The sequence below is a fragment of the Astatotilapia calliptera genome, chromosome 7, assembly GCF_964374335.1.
Source record: "Astatotilapia calliptera chromosome 7, fAstCal68.1, whole genome shotgun sequence".
NCBI classification, from domain to species: domain Eukaryota; kingdom Metazoa; phylum Chordata; class Actinopteri; order Cichliformes; family Cichlidae; genus Astatotilapia; species Astatotilapia calliptera.
Window position 1 is genome coordinate 19,458,131 of NC_137428.1, and position 19,101 is coordinate 19,477,231.

General features: G+C 39.2%; 1 protein-coding gene across 1 annotated transcript in view; it reads left to right on the forward strand.

The window, feature by feature from the left end:
• Positions 1-17,370, forward strand: part of kcnt1a (potassium sodium-activated channel subfamily T member 1a) — a 35,559-nt gene extending 18,189 nt beyond the window's left edge. Inside the window, exons 13-30 of the mRNA XM_080303596.1 lie at positions 1,686-1,749; positions 1,874-1,982; positions 3,545-3,653; positions 4,708-4,857; positions 7,511-7,740; positions 7,821-8,037; positions 9,367-9,472; positions 9,614-9,786; positions 11,012-11,083; positions 11,189-11,323; positions 11,445-11,556; positions 11,647-11,748; positions 12,033-12,116; positions 12,210-12,338; positions 12,565-12,859; positions 12,936-12,998; positions 13,081-13,165; positions 15,414-17,370. Coding sequence (XP_080159722.1) covers positions 1,686-1,749; positions 1,874-1,982; positions 3,545-3,653; positions 4,708-4,857; positions 7,511-7,740; positions 7,821-8,037; positions 9,367-9,472; positions 9,614-9,786; positions 11,012-11,083; positions 11,189-11,323; positions 11,445-11,556; positions 11,647-11,748; positions 12,033-12,116; positions 12,210-12,338; positions 12,565-12,859; positions 12,936-12,998; positions 13,081-13,165; positions 15,414-15,531 — 2,353 coding nt within the window. The 3' untranslated portion in view covers positions 15,532-17,370. The remainder of the gene's footprint in view (positions 1-1,685; positions 1,750-1,873; positions 1,983-3,544; positions 3,654-4,707; positions 4,858-7,510; positions 7,741-7,820; positions 8,038-9,366; positions 9,473-9,613; positions 9,787-11,011; positions 11,084-11,188; positions 11,324-11,444; positions 11,557-11,646; positions 11,749-12,032; positions 12,117-12,209; positions 12,339-12,564; positions 12,860-12,935; positions 12,999-13,080; positions 13,166-15,413) is intronic.
• Positions 17,371-19,101: the final 1,731 nt, after the last annotated feature.

Here is a 19,101-nt window from a genome sequence, read left to right on the forward strand (position 1 = left end):
TCCTCAAGCAAAACATAACTTAGTACTTGGTACCCTTGTTTGCAACAGCGACAGCAAGATGTTTCTTGTAGTTGCAGACAGGAGGGATTTTGTTCCGCTCCTCCTTCCAGAAACTCTCTCCTTTATGTTTGTTGGCTGCTGCTTGGCAACTCAAAGCTTCAGCTGCCTCCACAGATTTTCTATAGGATTGAAGTCTGGAGACTGGCTAGGCCACTATATGAACTTAATGTGCTTCTTCTTTAGCCACGCCTCTGTTACCTTGGCAGTATGTTTTGGGTCAAGGTCATGGAAAAACAGCCCCAAATTATTTTTCCAACTCTGTGCTTGACTGTGAGGATGACTTTGGGTCATACTTAGTATTAATCTTTCTTCAAAGTCCGAGTTGATGCTGAAGAGCTTGATTTTGGTTTCATGTGACCACAGCGCTCTCTCTGGATCATTTAGATGTTCACTGGCAAACTTAAGACAGGTCTGTACTTGTGCCTTCTTTGGCAGGGGGACCTTGCAGGCACTGCAAGATTTCAGTTTATCACACCATAGTGTGTTACCAGTGGTGACTTCAGTTCAGTTTTATTTATATAGCGCCAAATTAAACAACAGTTGCCTCAAGGTACTTTATATTATAAGTTAAAGACTCCGCAATAATACCAGGAAAACAGAGAAAACCCTAACAATCATATAATCCCCTATGAGCAAGCGCTTTGCTGACAGTTGGAAGGAGGGGCGGGGCCATCTGCCGCGACCAGTTGGGGATGAGGGAAGGAAAACAGGTCTCCTGTTATTGTGAGGGGAGGAGGAGAAGTTATATATATATTTTTTTCCATTTCTAAATCACATCAACAGTTGTTACCTTCTCACCAACCTTGTTGTCGTCTTGTAGTCCATTCTAGCCTTGTGCAGTTCTACAGTCTTATGCTTGATCTTCTTCGGCAGCTATTTGGTTTTGCGTGGTGGTGGAGAAGTGGGAATGGATAAAACTGATTTTATAGACAGGTTGAATAGGTTCAATTATTTATTTCAGTTAAAATTATGCATATCAATCTGCAACTTTTATGTAATGTGTTTTCCTCCATTAAAAGTAAAGAAACATAAGAATTAGAGAGCAAATTCAGGGGATCCCCCACCATAGCTGCCATCTTTGAAAACATTTTATTAATAATTAATAATAATAATTAATAACTGTAAACATAAACACACCCTGGCACTTCTCAGTCCTGTGCTGACTGTACAGCTGTACCATACGGCATGTCCTAACTTTATTCAAATCAAAATTACATTGATGTAATGGATTGTGTAAATTCACTGTATACATTTGGCAGGTTTCTGACAGAGCAATTAGAAGTCGAGGACTGGGCGTGTAGAGCTTATATTCTGCATCTGGCACTGTTTCAAATCCTCCCACACTTTGTTTTGCATTCTGCACTCTCTTGGCTCTGTTAATCATATGCAAAATCAGTTCCATATTCTCAGCACCTTCAGTATACAGTATATATTATTTCAGCTTGTTTTGTCTGCCTGCAAGCGAGCAATGCTAATCTGAAAATTCAATCAAAGATTGTTGTTGTCTCGCCTCACTATTATCATTTCAGCTTTGTCTTTTGTGGGTTGTATTTTCTCTGCCGCTGTTTTGTTTTTTTGTGTAACATGACATTTAATAATTTGTCAATTTTGTCACAATTCTGCAGAATGGATGATGCAGAGGCTTGTTTCATATTGAGCAGCCGTAACGAGGTGGATCGCATGGCTGCAGTAAGACAAAAAATAACAAATGACAAATTATGAACTGTGCTGTAATTCTGATTTATGAGTTTTCAGAAATTAATGCTGTCTGTCACAGAGACAGCTGCATAATTTTTGTTGTTTCCCCCCTCAGGACCATCAGACCATCCTGAGAGCTTGGGCAGTGAAAGACTTTGCTCCAAATTGTCCCCTATATGTCCAGATACTCAAACCTGAAAATAAGTTCCATGTTAAATTTGCAGGTGAGAGTTTCTAAATGAAATAATGAAGCAATCACGCAAATACATGTTCAGTCAAGTCAGTAACTTTTTGGACAATGACACAGTTGTTTTGTAATTTTGCCTCTGTACATCATCATGGTGGATTTAAATGTAAACAGTTAAGGTCGACTGAAGCTGAGAGTTTTTATCCGCTTTATTTGATATGGAATAATGAGGGGAGAGGCCTCACCTGACCATGAAACTGTTTATCAGTCCAATGACCTTTGGACATCTGGCTAAATAGGAACTATATATAAAAATGGCTGTAATTCCTAAACAGCTAGTGCAACACTTTTATTAAACCCTTTTATTCACCCCTTGAATTAAAGTCTGAACTTTAAATCAAAGCTTGATTGTGTGGTTTAAAATGCACTGTGGTGGTGTGCTCAGACAAAACAACAGAAATTATTTTTTTGCCCATAAAAAAAGCAAATGGGGAATTATTTTACAGCCCACTTCTTTCCCTTCATATACACTCATTGGTCACTTTATTTGGTATACCTATTCAACATCTCGTTAGCACAAGCAGCTAATCAATCACATGGCAGCAACTTAGTGGATAATAATAATAATAATGGATTGGATTTATATAGCGCTTTTCAAGGCACCCAAAGCACTTTACAATACCACTATTCATTCACTCTTACATTCATACACTGGTGGAGGCAAGCTACAATTGTAGCCACAGCTGCCCTGGGGCAGACTGACAGAAGCGAGGCTGCCATATCGCGCCATCGGCCCCTCTGGCCAACACCAGTAGGCAAGTAGGGTAAAGTGTCTTGCCCAAGGACACAACGACCAGGACAGAGAGCCCAGGGATCGAACCGGCAACCTTCCGGTTAGAGATGTGATTCCCAACCCCCTGAGCCACGGTCGCCCTGGCTCAGGGGGCATGTTTGGTTAAAGCGACGTGCTGAAGTTCAAAGTGAGCATCAGAATGGAGAAGAAAGCTGATTTAAGTGACTTTGAACATGACATGGTTGCTGGTGCCAGATGGGTGTTCTGAGTACTTCAGAAAAAAGAGGTCCAACCGAGTACTAGCTAGGTGTACATAATGAAATGGCCAGTGAGTCTATTTACCAGTAGCTTTTGTTCAGTCTGTGGTAATCAGACATTTATAAACCTTCCAGTTTGTTCTTTTACACCTAACAACTGCCCATACAGTTAGCTATTTCAGGTTTAAATGTCAGGCGAAAGCCAAGAGTTGATTAGCTTAGCTCGGCATAAATGTGTAACTCCCCATAACACCAGCATGTACTGTAAAAATTAATGAGATTGTGATTTAGCAAGAATTTGGGGAGTTAAGTGTATTTGTTAACAAATACGAATCTGTAAGACAGCTCTGATTGTGCACACAAGTAAATGCACACATGACCTTGGCTAAGCCTTATCATATACTTGCCTTTGCAGTGATGATGGGGCTGATACAACTTTGTACAGTGACACATAATATAATCACCCCATTATAACATTAGTGCAAGTTGTAGAGTACTGTGAGTAGTTCTCGGCCAGCTCTGCTGATCAACTATTTTCTTCATTTTCAGATCATGTTGTTTGCGAGGAAGAGTTCAAGTACGCCATGCTGGCTCTCAACTGTGTTTGTCCTGCCACCTCCACTTTGGTTACACTCCTTGTACACACTTCCCGTGGACGGTCAGTTCTTCTACAAAACCTCCTCAGGCTGTTTGATTACTCCTTAGTGAGACTGCAAAGTTCAAATTTCTTCACATTTTCATGTCTGCTGATGCATAAATAGGGCCCATGGAGCTGCCACAGAGAGGTGAGAAAGCCAAGCCAAAGACAAAAGTCCCAGCTCATTGTGAAGCTCAGCAGGATGTAGGAGAGAGTGTACCAAAAGAGAGAACAGCCGCCACCGAAATTGATTTTTTTAGCATGTGTTTCCTTTGTAGCGCCGTATGAAAAGCACTCCAGTGGAAAATGATTTTTTCACAGCATGCAAACAGATCTCGCTTAAAAGCTGATTTCAGTGCTCAAGGGAAACAGCATTAATGAAGAATAAATAGGCTTTAGTTAGTGCTTGCTGTGTTCCTGTCAACCCTTCAGAAAAAAAAAAAGCTTGTGTATTTTCTATTCTAAATTTTTAAAATTGCAGACATTTTCCACACAAGTGTAACAATATGTACCTGAACGTACCGTATTTCATTCTGCATGTTTCCTTCGCTTGTGTGGGCGTTTTGTGTGAAACGCTAGGTTTTAGTGACATGCAGCTCATCATGGCGCTGCAGTGGGAAATAAAAGGGGATCAGGAGTTACCAATCGTCACGAGCAAGTTATTTTTCCTTTTACTCAGAAATATGAAAGTTAGAGTGAGAAATCCAATTTACATGTCTTCTTATGCAAATATTAATAACTACTAAGAAGCAAGTCTGTAAACCACCACCTTGGGGTTGTTCTGAGCATCTCTCACAGCCCATTAAACTCCATCAAAGCACTTGAACAATTACAGTAATAACCGGAAGTCATTACAAAGGGCATATTAGCACAAAACTGCCTGACTGACACAGATAAATTAAGCTGCCTGCTTTCGTCAGGAGACTTTTGAGACCCCAAGGGTCTAGAGGTAGGTGTGCAGCAAAGAAGAGAGTTTTTCTTTCACAACTGATGATTATCACTGATGCTGAATAGACTGAATAGGTTTACGTGTTAAATTTACCCATCCGTCTGTATTTCCTCTGAATGATTCCAGAGAAGGACAGCAATCCCCGGAGCAATGGCAGAGGATGTATGGATGTTGCTCCGGCAACGAGGTCTACCACATCAAAGTGTGTGACAGCAAGTTCTTTGGAGAGTACAATGGCAAAAGCTTCACATATGCCTCCTTTCATGCTCACAAGAAGTGAGTAGCTTTGTAAGCAAACGCATCTCCCTCAGAGATTAAAATGTTTGCTTGTCTGTTTAGCTTAGTGTTACACAGCATTAAGTGCTTCAGCAGTGCTTTTCTGGTGAAAGTCATATTCTGTGTGCCGCAGACTACAAAAACACTGGTTTTAATTTCATGCATGTTTAAATAACACTTCTGCTCTTGTTTGAAGAAAAAGCTGTGCCAAATACTGTCTTGCCTAGAATTATAAAAGGAAGTTCATATCATCCTTATATCCGTCCTTTGCAAATAAAGCTACTAGCATCAATCAGTTAGCTAATCATGGCTTGAAAACCGGAAATAAGTAGAGCCGTTAGCTTGTCTCTGTCCAAAGGTATCTAAATCCACCTATCAGCAGCTTTAAGACCCATCAAACAACTGTTCTGCATAGGGCAGAGTTTAAAGTTTAAAAACTATTCAAGATTAAATAGTTAGAATGAATTTGAAGCTTTATCTAAATTAATTTCATTTCAAAGGTTAATGAGACCTAAAAACTTCATGTCCAGTATATTCAGTTATATCTGATGAAGGCTGCCTAAAATTATGCTGGCTTTGCACACACATAAGACTTTAGGGGCTTCTTCTTTCCGTCCAATAATGTTCCATAATTTTCAATTTAGAATTGTGTCTCATGTCTCTCTGTTACACTGTCTCTGGTGCTACACACAACCTAATTTAGCAGTGACCAAAGATACCACAGTCTGCCCTGCACCAGTTCAGCACCTGTCTGTCTAATATACAAAGTTATACATGGTCTGGCACCTCCACCAATGAGTGATCTTATTAAACAAAAGTCTAGCAGTGTTGTCGGGTCTCGACTGACTCGAGCCACTGTGAGAGGTGATTGTGAATGGGCATTTAGACGGACCACCTTTTCACAGAATGCTCTGTCGTATCAAGGAGTGAGCTTCTGGAATAGTCTTCCACTGTCAGGGAAAGTACAAGTCTTTGTATCTTTAAGAGTCACTTAAAAGGGTGGCTGAGGGACGCACAAACATGTGATCATGTTTAATTAATCATGCTTCACATTAGACGTGAAAAAGAGTTAGTGTATTACAAAAAGGGAAACAACTATTAATGTAATGGGTCAGTGCAATAACCCGACAGTCAGGGCATGTGTAATACTGGGGTTTGTGCAATATAATTGATGTGTTTCCGTTATTGTTCTCTGTATTGTCCTCTGTTGTCCACTCCTCTTGTCATTGTTTGTTCTAATATGATGTAATCACTGTTTAAATCCTTGTCACATGATCTGTAAATAGTGTCTTTGTATGTTTTGACTATTTTGTGTGTAACACCAACCTGGCAGAGGGTCTGCAGATGGAAATTAGCCCAGGGCTATAATCTGGCATATTTACATTTGTTAAAATGTTCATTAATGTGTATTGCCCCACTTTCTAAATAAAGTAAAATTACACTAAATTAAATTAACACAGTTCATCACTGTACACTAAACAACATCACTGAAAAACTACCCAGTCTAACCTGCTCTTACTATCTTTTTTAGTAAAATGGACTGAAACATTCAATTTGAAATTATGTGCTACTTTTAAAAAATTACTCCACTTACCAAGTACCACAAACACAACTTCTTATCTGAACCATGAGCGCATTGCAGGGATGAAATGAAAAAAAGGATACATGCAGGCGGGGTCATCTGTTGACTTAACTCCCTCAGTGGCATCAGTTAAAAGGAGAACCACAATGCAGCTCGTAAAAACAGATGTTGCTTGACAGTATTTTGTGCAACTACCACTCAGATGTAACAACTCGTTAACTGTAGATGCCATTCTGGATTGTTCCAACCTCCTTCAACCCCTGGATAAGGAGCATGTGGCTGTGTTTGGACATGACATAAGAATCATACTGATGCTCCATCAAAATAGGACGTAAGAAGCTCCACTTTGGGGGTTTTCTTGTGTTCCCATGTCTTTCATGTACAGTCTAGTAGTCGCTTTGTCCTGCTGGAAGAGTCCTGCCATCAGGGAGTGGTATTAGTGTTGTGTTCAAACTAAAATCTACTATTCATCGGGTTCTAAGAGAGAACGGCATATCATATTAGCAACTGAACTAGCTGCAAAACAATATCAGTCAGAAGATCTTTTGTGGGATTGTATCAGTTATCAAGGAAAGCTCAGTATTTCTTAACACCTGTTTTGTATAATTTTAGCAAAGTGCTATAATGAAAATTTATTTGATATAGGAATAACAAGTACATTTAATATGCATGGAGGTTAATTATTAATCTTGGAGCTCTCATTAAGATGCAAATTAAAGTTTTTCTTTTTTTTCATGCTGTAAAATATAATTAGCTAATAATACCTCAAACTTATACCTCTTTGATGACATCTCTGATAAGATATATCTGTTTAGATGAGAAAGAATGAGCAGAAACACCAACAAATATGCTTTAAGATTGCAAATCTTATTAAAGCTCTTAATAGCTTTTAAGCAATTAAAAGACTTACTACTGAATTTTCAGTTTTAATTTGAAGTTTCTGTGCTCATCCAATCTGAAAATCTAGTCTTTAAACTTACGAGTAGAACTGCTCTTTTTCTTTTGTCCTCAGTCTTCCATCAAGCAGGTCGTTCAGGCGCTTTAGTCTAACGGCAGGTATGTGATCCCCAGGTATGGTGTTTGTCTGATTGGTATAAAGAGGGAAGACAACAAGAGCATCCTGTTAAACCCTGGGCCGCGCCACATCATGGCTTCTACAGACACATGCTACTACATCAACATCACCAAGGAGGAAAACTCAGCCTTCATCTTCAACCAGGAGGAGAAGAAGGGTGGTCCTGCTGGGGGACTCTTTGATGGGCCTTCACAGCTTCCTGTCCACAGCATCATTGCCAGCATGGGTGAGAAAGAAAACAAACTGATCACGTTCGATCAAACTTAGGACTGAGATTCATATGAACCAGAATGGATGTATTTACAGGTACGGTTGCCATGGATCTTCAGAATACAACCCCTCCTGATGCCCCAGTAGGTAAACTGGTCCCACCTACAGTAAATGGAACTGGAAGTCGTAGGCCGAGCATTGCTCCGGTTCAGGAATTAGCAGACTCTGCCTCAATCTTGCCATGTGACCTGCTAAGTGACCAATCAGAAGATGACTCGGTCTTCACAGATGAAAAAGGCCACTCATCTACAGAGTAAGGATTCTGGTTTTCTGTGCACGTGTAAACACACACAGTTTAATACCACCAGTCTATTTTCTTAACTTCTTGTCCAGTTCGGGGTAGTGGGAAGACTGGAGTCTAAACCAGCTCTCATAGAGGGAAAGGCAGGTCACACCCTGCCAGACAAACATAGTTGTATTAAACATTAAGATTGTCTTAATTTGCACATGGATGTATGCCTTGTATTCAGAATGCTGGCAGGTATTAAATGTGTATTTTATGTCACCATGGCTGAAGTTCATGTTGTTCTCAGAGAGCCAGCCATTCACTCTCACATCTTTGAGAATTACCAGCTGACAGGGAGGACATAAAAACACACACAAAAAGGTGGCAGATGGTAACTGGATTCAAAACCAGGACTCTCTTGCTGTGAAAATGCACGTTAAAGCCATTAACTGTATCTAAAAGATGGACATAGCCTCTGTGTTCATAGTGTTTATGTATCTTTTTTGAATCTACGTTGTTTTTACTGAACAGCAAGGTTCAAAATATCTGGCTTCACAATTAAAAGGTATTGAAGTCTACGAGCCCATTGCTCATTTTATTTATAACTTCAGTTAACAACTTTGTAATATTATGGTCTTAGTCACTGTCACTGATGTTTGTTTTGTAAAATATGACACAGTTTTAGATGGTAGCGACTTCCATCTATTATATACAGTCTATTCTTAAACCTATTTACAAGGAGACCGAGCAGAAACCACACCTAAAGAAACTGATTTAAAAAAAAACAGCAGGGAGTATTATTAGCGAGTATGATTACTCGTTATTTATTAGGCTTAAATTTTTCTCAGATAGAACATAATTTTTTGTAATCTTGTATTTTTGCTTTAAGTTTGCATTCTTGTTTAAGTTCACAACATGAACTTTAGCATGCTGGCATGGGTTCATGTTGTTCTTGTTCAACTTGAACAAGAACAACATGAACTTCAGCCATGGTGACATAAAATACACATTTAATATATGCCAGCATTCTGAATACCAGGCATACATCCATGTGCAAATTAAGACAAACTTAATGTTTAATACAACTATTTTCTTCACTGTTTTGTAGTATCCGCCTATATATTATGCAAAAAAACAACAACCCTCAAACAAACAAACAATGTTTCTTACCTGTTAGATTTCTGTAGTGGCCCGTGCTAATGTTCTGTACATATAATAAAGATACTCCTTCATATTTCCTTTTTTCTCTCCAAGTAACAGAGGCCAGTTTGGGTGTTTTTATTAAAAAATAAAGGAAAGGAAAGTCCTGTATGGTTTATGAAATGTGTCGTTCATGCTTTTTGGATTCGTTGCCAGGTATGTGAAAGGTTATCCCCCTAACTCTCCGTACATTGGGAGCTCGCCCACCCTTTGCCATCTGTTGGCTGAAAAAGCCCCGTTTTGCTGCCTACGTCTGGACCAGGTGGGCAGTCGATGTTCCTTCAACTTAGTCACTCAAATTACTTACTGCCTCAATCACTCCCTCTCTCCTCTCTCTGTCCTTCACTTCATAAAAGCAATCCTGAAATACCTCCATGTTTCTGAGTTTTTTCTGTCTTTGCAGGGGTGCAGGCACAACAGCTTCGAGGATGCCAAAGCGTACGGGTTTAAAAACAAGCTCATAATCGTTTCAGCCGAAACAGCAGGGAACGGTCTCTATAACTTCATAGTGCCTCTCAGAGCCTATTACAGACCCAGGAAAGAACTCAACCCTATTGTCTTGCTGTTGGATAACCCGTGAGTTCGCCCTCGCGGCGCGCACACACGCCTGCCACACGCACACTGTCCCTTTCTTCTCCCTTCACTCCATCCTTCACCGTTTCACACCGGGAAACATTATGTATGTTAAAAGCCTGCGTCAGCCGAGCACTTAGGACACGGCTGTGGAGGCGGGACTCCATTGTCAGCCCTGATGTTAGGTTAGTGCTGTACCGCTTGCAGTGACGGTGTGTTTTGAGTGACAAAGAAAATAAAAACGCTGCTCTCTGTACCTCCAGACGGTCACCATGGTAACTTGCTTTGCCTTGAACCTGAATGATTTAGATTGCTACAAGGGGAGGAAAAGATGGAGAAAATGATTTCTTTGGAGAGCACTACGCAGGCTTTCATCCACAGCCCTGATGTGTCCCTTTCAGCCCCCACATGCCAGCTCTCAGGACTCTCATGGAAACAGACAGATAACAATAACTCTCCGTTCATGCGGCGCTCTCTCTTTCTCTCTTCCTATTGGTGTCGCACGCATACAAATACAAACACCCACGCATTTACGACAGCCTTGGGTCTCTAGTCAGCAGGACTGGGCAGATGCATATGCAGTGACGTTCTGTCAGCAGCTAAATCTCTCTGAGTGGACTCATCCCTCAGCCTGAAGCCACTAACAGGGAATTAAAGCTACCATTTAAGTGCTTTGGGGAACTTGTGCTCACTGTTGCACATATTATAAGAGCATAGCAGCTACTATAGTCAAAAATCTTAATGCTTTCTACTTTAATAGACTTTATTTTATGTTTGTCTTCTTTTTTTTGAGGAGACGTCAGGGCTATTTCATTTTGCCAGCTGAGATTTGAATGATCAAATGCTCAATATTTCAAATTTGGCCCATCTCATGTTGTTATAATTCATCGCTGCACATTAAACAAAATGACAAGAAATGGCATGTCTACAAGAAATACTATTCACTTTTTGTGTAGCTCTTTTTAACAGTGCAGCAGTTCAACACTCTTTACATAAGACAGAAAGATAAACATCATTAGTAACACTATATTTACATAATATCAGAAGTGTGGCTACACACAGCAAAATATTTAAAAAGTACAAGAGGAAGCCAACATGTTTTCAGAGAAAGGAAGCTTGGGCTACAACTTTTCTATGTTTGAATGATACACTTATCTCTTTAAAATCTGTTATATATTCATGTAATAAGGTTCATGGAAGCTAAATGCACCATATATACTTCCCTCAGGCCTGATAATCACTTCTTGGAGGCCATCTGCTGTTTCCCAATGGTCTACTACATGGCTGGATCCATAGACAAGTGAGAATGTCACATAATTTTCTGCTTTCATTTTCAGTTTTGATATTTATTACATTTACTTTTTTATGTTATATTCTGCTTTTTTATTGTGTGTGTATATTTCAGTCTGGACAGCCTGCTCCAGTGTGGGATCATCTACGCCGATAACCTGGTCGTTGTGGATAAAGAGAGCACCATGAGCGCCGAGGAAGATTACATGGCCGATGCCAAAACTATTGTCAACGTGCAGACAATGTTCAGGTAAAGTGAGCATTTTTTCCAGTCGTTCATATATTATTCATGAACCGTAGTCAGTTTGTTATGAAATGATGCCTGAGCTTCTAATTCCTCTTTTTTTTTCTATCACTTTCTCCCACTCAAGGTTGTTTCCCAGTCTCAGTATAATCACAGAGCTTACTCACCCATCCAACATGAGATTCATGCAGTTCAGAGCGAAGGACTGCTACTCATACTCTCTCTCTAAGTTGGAAAAGGTAAAAACAGCATGAGGGAGCTTACGGTTAGTTGCCCTGTAGGCCTTTACAGATGCTTTGCTTTATGTGTGTCCTGTCTCTCCCCCACAGAAGGAGCGTGACAAAGGCTCCAACTTGGCCTTCATGTTTCGCCTACCCTTCGCTGCGGGCAGAGTCTTCAGTATCAGCATGCTGGACACCCTGCTCTACCAGGTTGGTACACACTTGCAGCGAAACGCGTAGTCTGAGGTGACTCTTTTTTAACACTAGGTGAAAGAAATGAGTAATGTCTGAATGATGGCTCATAGCAGCAGAAAAACAGCATCACCTGAAGATGGTGAGCAGTGTTACCATCATAAAGCACAAGTGCCCTCTTGTGTTCAGTGACTGATTAAAAGGTTTCCCTTTTTTTTTTTCTATTGCATTTATAGCTGTCATGGCTATGTGTATGTGTATGTATGAAGCGATACAAGTAATCTTCTGCTATTCTTTGTTAGTCTTTTGTGAAGGACTACATGATCCTTATTGCAAGACTGCTGCTGGGGCTGGATACCACCCCAGGATCAGGATACCTGTGTGCTGTGAGTGTGACAGAAGAACAGAATTAATGAAAAGAAAGAAGCACAGTGCAGCCCATATGCCCTAATAGTATATGCTATCATGTGCTGTTCTAGATGAAAGTAAAAGAGGAGGATCTGTGGATTGGCACTTACGGGAGACTGTTCCAGAAGCTCTGCTCCTCTAGTGCTGAAATTCCTATTGGGATCTATCGAACTGAGTCACACATTTTCTGCACTTCTGAGGTGAGATCTAAGCAAGATGTCAGGCTATCAATCTCCAGTCCAAGAACTTATTTATTAAATACACAAAAAACAAATGAATGTATGCAGTGATGTATTTCCATTGAGATCTCATTTTGGTGCTTGAGCAAAAACTAAAAACAGAAGAAAATGATTTACCTCAATGAATAATGGTCAGCCTCCCTTCTTTAAAGATGTGTAAATGTAACTTATTGTCTCGCCACCTTAGTCGCAGGTGTCAGTCAGCGTTGATGACTGCGAGGACACAAAGGATAAGGGGGACGAGTCTCGCAACAACGACCCATCCGATCACCCCCTGTTGAGGAAGAAGAGCATGCAGTGGGCTCGGCGTCTGAGTAAGAAAAGTGTGCGGTGGCAGGGGGCGAGCCGGGATTCGAACAAAGAAAACGCCCAGCGCATTGCCCAGCAGCGCCTCAACCTCTACAGGCGCTCTGAGAGGGAAGAGCTGTCAGAACTGGTCCGCAACCGCATGAGGCACCTGGGCCTCCCCACATCTGGATATGGTAATGATAGACACGAGAAAACCGACAGCTCGGTATTTAATTGTTTTTAATCTAACTGCTGTTTGTGTACCTGTAGATGACCTGACAAATCTGACAGCCAGTGACGTCATGAACAGAGTTAATCTGGGTTACCTACAAGGTATTCAACTCATGATCCTGCAAATACAGTTTGATCATGGCATCGCCTTTTGTGCTTGACTGTGGTGATGTTTGTGTTTCAGATGAACAGAACGATCACCAAAATACTCTCTCCTATGTCCTTATTAACCCATCTCCTGACACTAGGCTGGAGCTCAATGATGTTGTGTAAGTTTTACTACTTTATGTTGCTGCGCTGTGCATTTCCCTTCCTCCACATCGTTGTATTTCGATGTATTTACATGTCTGATGACATCAAATTATTCAACGGTGAGGGAAAAAGAAAAAAAAATGCCAGTAAGATATTAGTGCACACTATAATTAAAATAAAGTGAATTGCCAATATTTTTATGTTATTAATGAATGAATGTAATTTGTAGAGCAAATCCATAAAAATGGCATATTAACTAATTTTACATGCTACAACTTTACATTTTTGTCAGTTTATTAGGCATCTAAGCTGTAAAGAGATAAAGACTTAACTGGTTTTTATAGTAGATTATGTTGCAATTAATGAGCAGACATCGAAAAGAGTACACTCAAAAAAATGAAATTGAGTGGTTGTTACGTTTACAAAATTCAAACTTGCAATGTGAACAAAATAATTTCATGTTTCTGTGGTGAACGTAATTAAATCATGTAGGATCTGCATGAAATCCAGCAACTTAATTTATTCTTGTTGAGATGACATGATACAATCTAGTAAGAGTGGTTAGTTGCCTGGATTCACAAAATTCACAAGATCAGACAAGAGTTCAAACCACAGGAAAATCACTGGGGTTAGAAGAGACAGACAACCATACACACACTATTAGCTATTTATTGTGGTTTAACCTGTAAAGGACAAAAACGTACAGAAAATTCTATATAAAGCCTTGTAATCATAGTTTCCCTATTTTTTTAAACTCTATATTGACAGCTCGGTGGCACAGTGGTTAGCACTGTTGCCTCGCAGCAAGAAGGTCTTGGGTTCAAATCTGCAATCTGGCCAAGTTTGCAGTGGGTTCTTTCTGGGTACTCTGGTTTCCTGCCACAGTTAAAGTCATGCATAAATTAGGTTTAGGTTAATTGGTGTTTCTAAAATATCTGTGAACATGAGTGCAAATGGTTGTCTGTCTCTCTGCGATAGACTGGTGACCTGTCCAGTACTCTGACTCCCACCCTATCACATCTGGGATAGGCCCCAGTGTCACTGCAACCCTGGTAAAGATAAGAGGAGTGCAAGTTATTATAAATCCATTAACATTTTATGTTAACAAGACTCTAGACTTTGTTACACTTTGTTGAACACTCCAAAAATAAATAACTTTATAAATGAATGTAAAATAACCATGGAAAGGATTTCCACATTAATAAATGGCTTTCTATCACAATTAAGCATTTTTGTTGTACTAACGTAATTTGCATTGGTTGGATCAACTCAATTAAATTAAGTTGGACTCAACTGTAGTAAAACAGTTGATTCATCATTAATTAATCAAGTTAGTCCAACTCAAGTACATTAAGTTGGATTAACAGAATTGCTTAATGCTAAAATAAAGCAATATAATTACGTGGAAATTCTTTCCATGATTTTTTTATGTTCATTCAAAGAGTTATTTTTTTGAGTGTGCTGGACTTAATTTTGTCTGGTGGCAAGAAGCACACCTCTTATGAATATAAATAAAAGAGGGGTAAATAAAGGTGATGTCAGTAAGTTGCTTCAATTGCCTTTAAATTGTAAATTAAAGACGCTACAATAATAGAGAAAAAACTCCAACAATCAGACAACCCCCTATGAGCAAGCACTTGGTGACAGTGGGAAGGAAAAATTCCCTTTTAACAGGAAAAAACCTCTGGCAGAACCAGGCTCAGGGAAGGGCATGACCAATTAAGGCTAAGGTGTAGGGGGGCATGACAAAAGACATGCTGTGGAAGAGAGCGAGAGATGAATAATATCTAATTATTAGATACTGAGTGGTGTATAAACACTTAGACAGTGAAAAAAAGGTGGTGAAGAAACACTCATGGGAAGCACCCGGCACTCTAGATCTGTTGCAGCGTAACTAAGGGAGGTTTCAGGGTCACCTGATTCAGCCCTAACTATATGCATTATCAAAAGGAAAGTTTTAATCATAATCTTAAATTTAGAGAGCGTGTCTGTCTCCTGAATCCAAACTGGAAGCTGGTTCCACAGATTAGGGGCCTGAAAGCTGAAGGATATGCCTCCCATTTTACTTTTAAGTATCTTAGGAACCACCAGTAACTCCTAGAGCATTAGAGCAAAGCACTCTAATGGGTTGATATGATACAATGAGGCCTTTAAGATGTCCTGGTCCTTTCATTCTTCAGTGAGCTGAGTGAGTATGGAGCAGTTTTAATAATGAGCGAGATACATCAGCATTTCATTGCTTTCTGCTCTCTTTCTCCCACCCAGCTACTTGATTCGTTCGGACCCTCTGGCTCACGTCCCCGAAGAGCCCCCTGTCCACAGCAGCAGCCTGAAAGAGAGACACGAGTCCAGCATGGACACCAGAGAGGACACCCAGCTCTGATACCCTGCCAACCTTTATTGCTACACTCATTAACCCAGCTTCAGCTTCTGTGGGGGTCTCGTTGCATCCATGCGGGTCCAGTCTGAAAGAGGACAATTTGTGCTACAAAGTTTCAGCACCTGCAGTCTGCCACTGTATTATACGAGTGCCTAATGTTTGTCAGGTGACAGCTGATGTCATCAGTGACATTTTCATCCTCTTGCCACAAACTCTGTAAAAATAGTGTGTTGATATTTGTGAGAGCTCTTTTTAGATAGAACTTTATTAACTTTATTAATCCCTCGGGTGGGTTCCTCTGGGAAATTCGATTTCCAAAAAAGCACAGCACCGACAGAAGTTACAGATTTACAGAATATTATATATATATATATATATATATACACACACACACACACACACACACACACACACATATAAATACAGAGACAATATAAATAAAATTTACGAAGGGGATAAATAGAATAAATAGGAATAAAAATAAAAATACAAGTGAAAATAGGAATAAAAATAAAAATGAGCAGTCAGGGACATGCTTGTTATGAAGTGAAGTGAGCTAACTGAAGGAATGCCAGTCAGTTTCATCAGAGCTAAAGAGCCGGCCCTGGTTAGAATGAATCCAATTCATTTAGCCATTCAAGTATGAGCACAGAAATATGTATTTGTCACTGAAAGCTACAGAACTCTGGTGGTTTGGTTTGAAGTATCGTTATTAGAAAAATTGTGACATTGAAGTTCAGGATTTAATCCTCTTTCCTTGCTTTTTTTTTTTTGAGAATATCAGGTGATCATATTTTGAATTTCCCTGGATACACATTTTCTGTTTACCACCACTCGCATAAACTCAAGCGTAACTTGCAACACTACATGACTCAAATAAAAATATATGCTTTAAACTCTCAAAGCTTAATTTTTGCAGCTGAAGAATAGAAGTAGATTTTTAGTGGTGTAGATTAGTATCATGTACAAATAATGGTGGTTACTTATATGTTTGCTGCAGTGCATTTCTTAGACTGGATGAAGTATTTACTACTACAAGAGCTTAGTTCAACCCTTTAAACAGGCTGTGCCATGTATTCAATATTGTGCCATAAAGTATTTAGTTGATTAACACTATATTAGTAATTAGAGAGCGCCATTTTTCTTTCAGCACCGCTAAGTGAAACACTTTTGCTTCATAATATACAATTGTGGTTGCTTTGGCCTAATGTAAGAGTCTTTCTGACTCTTTGACTTCGTACTTATTTGAGTGTTGAACTTATTTATACTTGAGTCTTATTTTATTCGCACATTAAAGTGCTGTATTATGAACACAACATACTGAAATGATTTCAAGTTGCCTATATTGTTTTTTTTACTATAGAAACCTGTCTATTAGTAAGCAATGACATTAAAGGAATAGTCTGATGCTTTAGAGACTTTGCAAGAATTTTGAGAAGAATGCTACTGCTTAAATTGTTTTAAGATAATTTCATAAAAATGTTAGCTTACTTTAAGATAAGCACCATAAATGGGGGGAGCAACTAACCTGCCCGGAGGCCGCAACAGACTGAGCTAAGTAACATGTTAAATCTAATTTAGGCTTTTTAATTATTTGAATTGTGAAAATATCATTTATGGATTGTTTATTGTGTTTATACAAGCCTCTGTTTATTCCTTCTTCTTCTTCTCTCAACAACCCAGAGCTAGTTAATGAATAAACCGAAGAACAAACTTGCACCTCTAAATGCACAGACACAAATCACTTATGTACCTGCATGAAAATATGGGACATTTAATACATTATTTATAGATTATTAAAGTCCTATTATTTAATAAAACAAGTTATTGGGATACGTTCAAGGTGAAATCTGATTTTTGTTGTTGCCATCACAGGAAGTTATGATTTGGTTGTGATAGAGAAATGTTGTTTTATAAATTGTCTGAATGTATGCATGAAGTGGGTTTGATCAGTGAGACGCTCCCTCTGATCTCTGTTTGAAAGATTATACACTTCAGCTTCCTTCTAACTGGCTTTTGAGACCTGACCTGATTTTATGAGAAATGTGTTTGCCCCGATGAGCAGGAGGAAACTGCAGCTGAAAGTCGTCAACTTTCTTTGGTGGCCGCTGAGGCTGACTGCACGAGTGAGTAAATCCCCATAAAGTACCCTGTTTAAAAGACCATTCTTTAGAGTATTAAAAAGTATGTCTGATGCAAAAAAACATACATATATGTAAACCCATGCACCTAACACTGGTGCTATTGCCATGGTTACCTTAATTGACAGGAGCTAGTTGGTGTATACTTTGCTTCACTTCCACTGATTGGCGTCACTAAACTGGAATCTGTAATTATGCTGCTGGTGATTTTTGAAGCATTTTTAATGGAATTTTCTCGCTAAAAAGGGATTTCACATTTTTACTTGTTCTTTCAAATACAAAGTGACTTGATAACATTAATGAGAGATAGGTCTGACAGATTATAGGTGAAAAATAATCACTTTTTGGGAAAACAAGGCACACGGTGAGCCATCAGTGTTAGATGGTGAGAGCAAACTTGTCGGTTGATGTACAGTAAAATTCTCCATTTTCTTTAGTGACTTTAATTTATCAGGACTTTTGTTTTTAATTTGATATTTGCTTATTCTATGTACATCATTAAGTGTATTTTCTTTAATAAACGACAATATAAAAGATCATTTACAGCAATTATAATCATTTAAAACATTTCCATATTTGTACTGGGATAGTTTTTTTTTGTTAAAGTCGCAGGGAACCACCGGATCTATGGATTGGTTGCATATTTCCACTGGCTCCCTGTGGCTCTAAGGCAACAAAATCATCGTAATATTGTAATTAAAATGCAAATTTGATTAAAACCAAATAATCATAAATAGCCCACTGCCGAGTAGCAGTGTGGTACAATGTTTTACTTAGCTACATCTATTAGTAGTCCTGATAGTTTCATTAAGGTAATTATTAAGTCTGAAAAATATGCTGATTATTTTTAAATAATAATTGCTCAAAAAAGTCTGTTTGAATGTACAAGAGACTGGCATATACAGTTGTGTTAAAAAGAAACTTTTCACAGGACTTTTTGCAGATATATTTCATGCTTATAGAAGCACCTGAAATCACCTGCTGCAAAACAAATCCAAATCATGACCATAAATGTTGATAAGCTGCGTTTGCTTTTGTGCCAAAGGGGAGATGTTGACCATAATACAGAGGACCAGATTTGGCAAGAACCAAACAGCATATCAGCAAAAAAAAACCCGGACACTAACTGTTAAGCATGGCCATGTGAGGGTGATGGTTGTTTAGCGGGTGATTTCAGGTCCTCCTATAAATGACTGAATCATGGGATGTACTTACTGGTAACCATAGCAAACAAGTCACAGTTGTGCAGTGTTTTTCTAACTGGACTTAATTGTACTTCCTGATCAGCAACCATAACTATTGCTCACTCTCCTGACCATATGTCCTCCGCAGATCTTCATTTTCTAGCTTTAACTGCCAGCTGCAGGTGCTGACTGTGTGGCATTTAGTAGTTCTTAGCAATCCATAAAAAGGACTTGTGCATCCCCCTCGT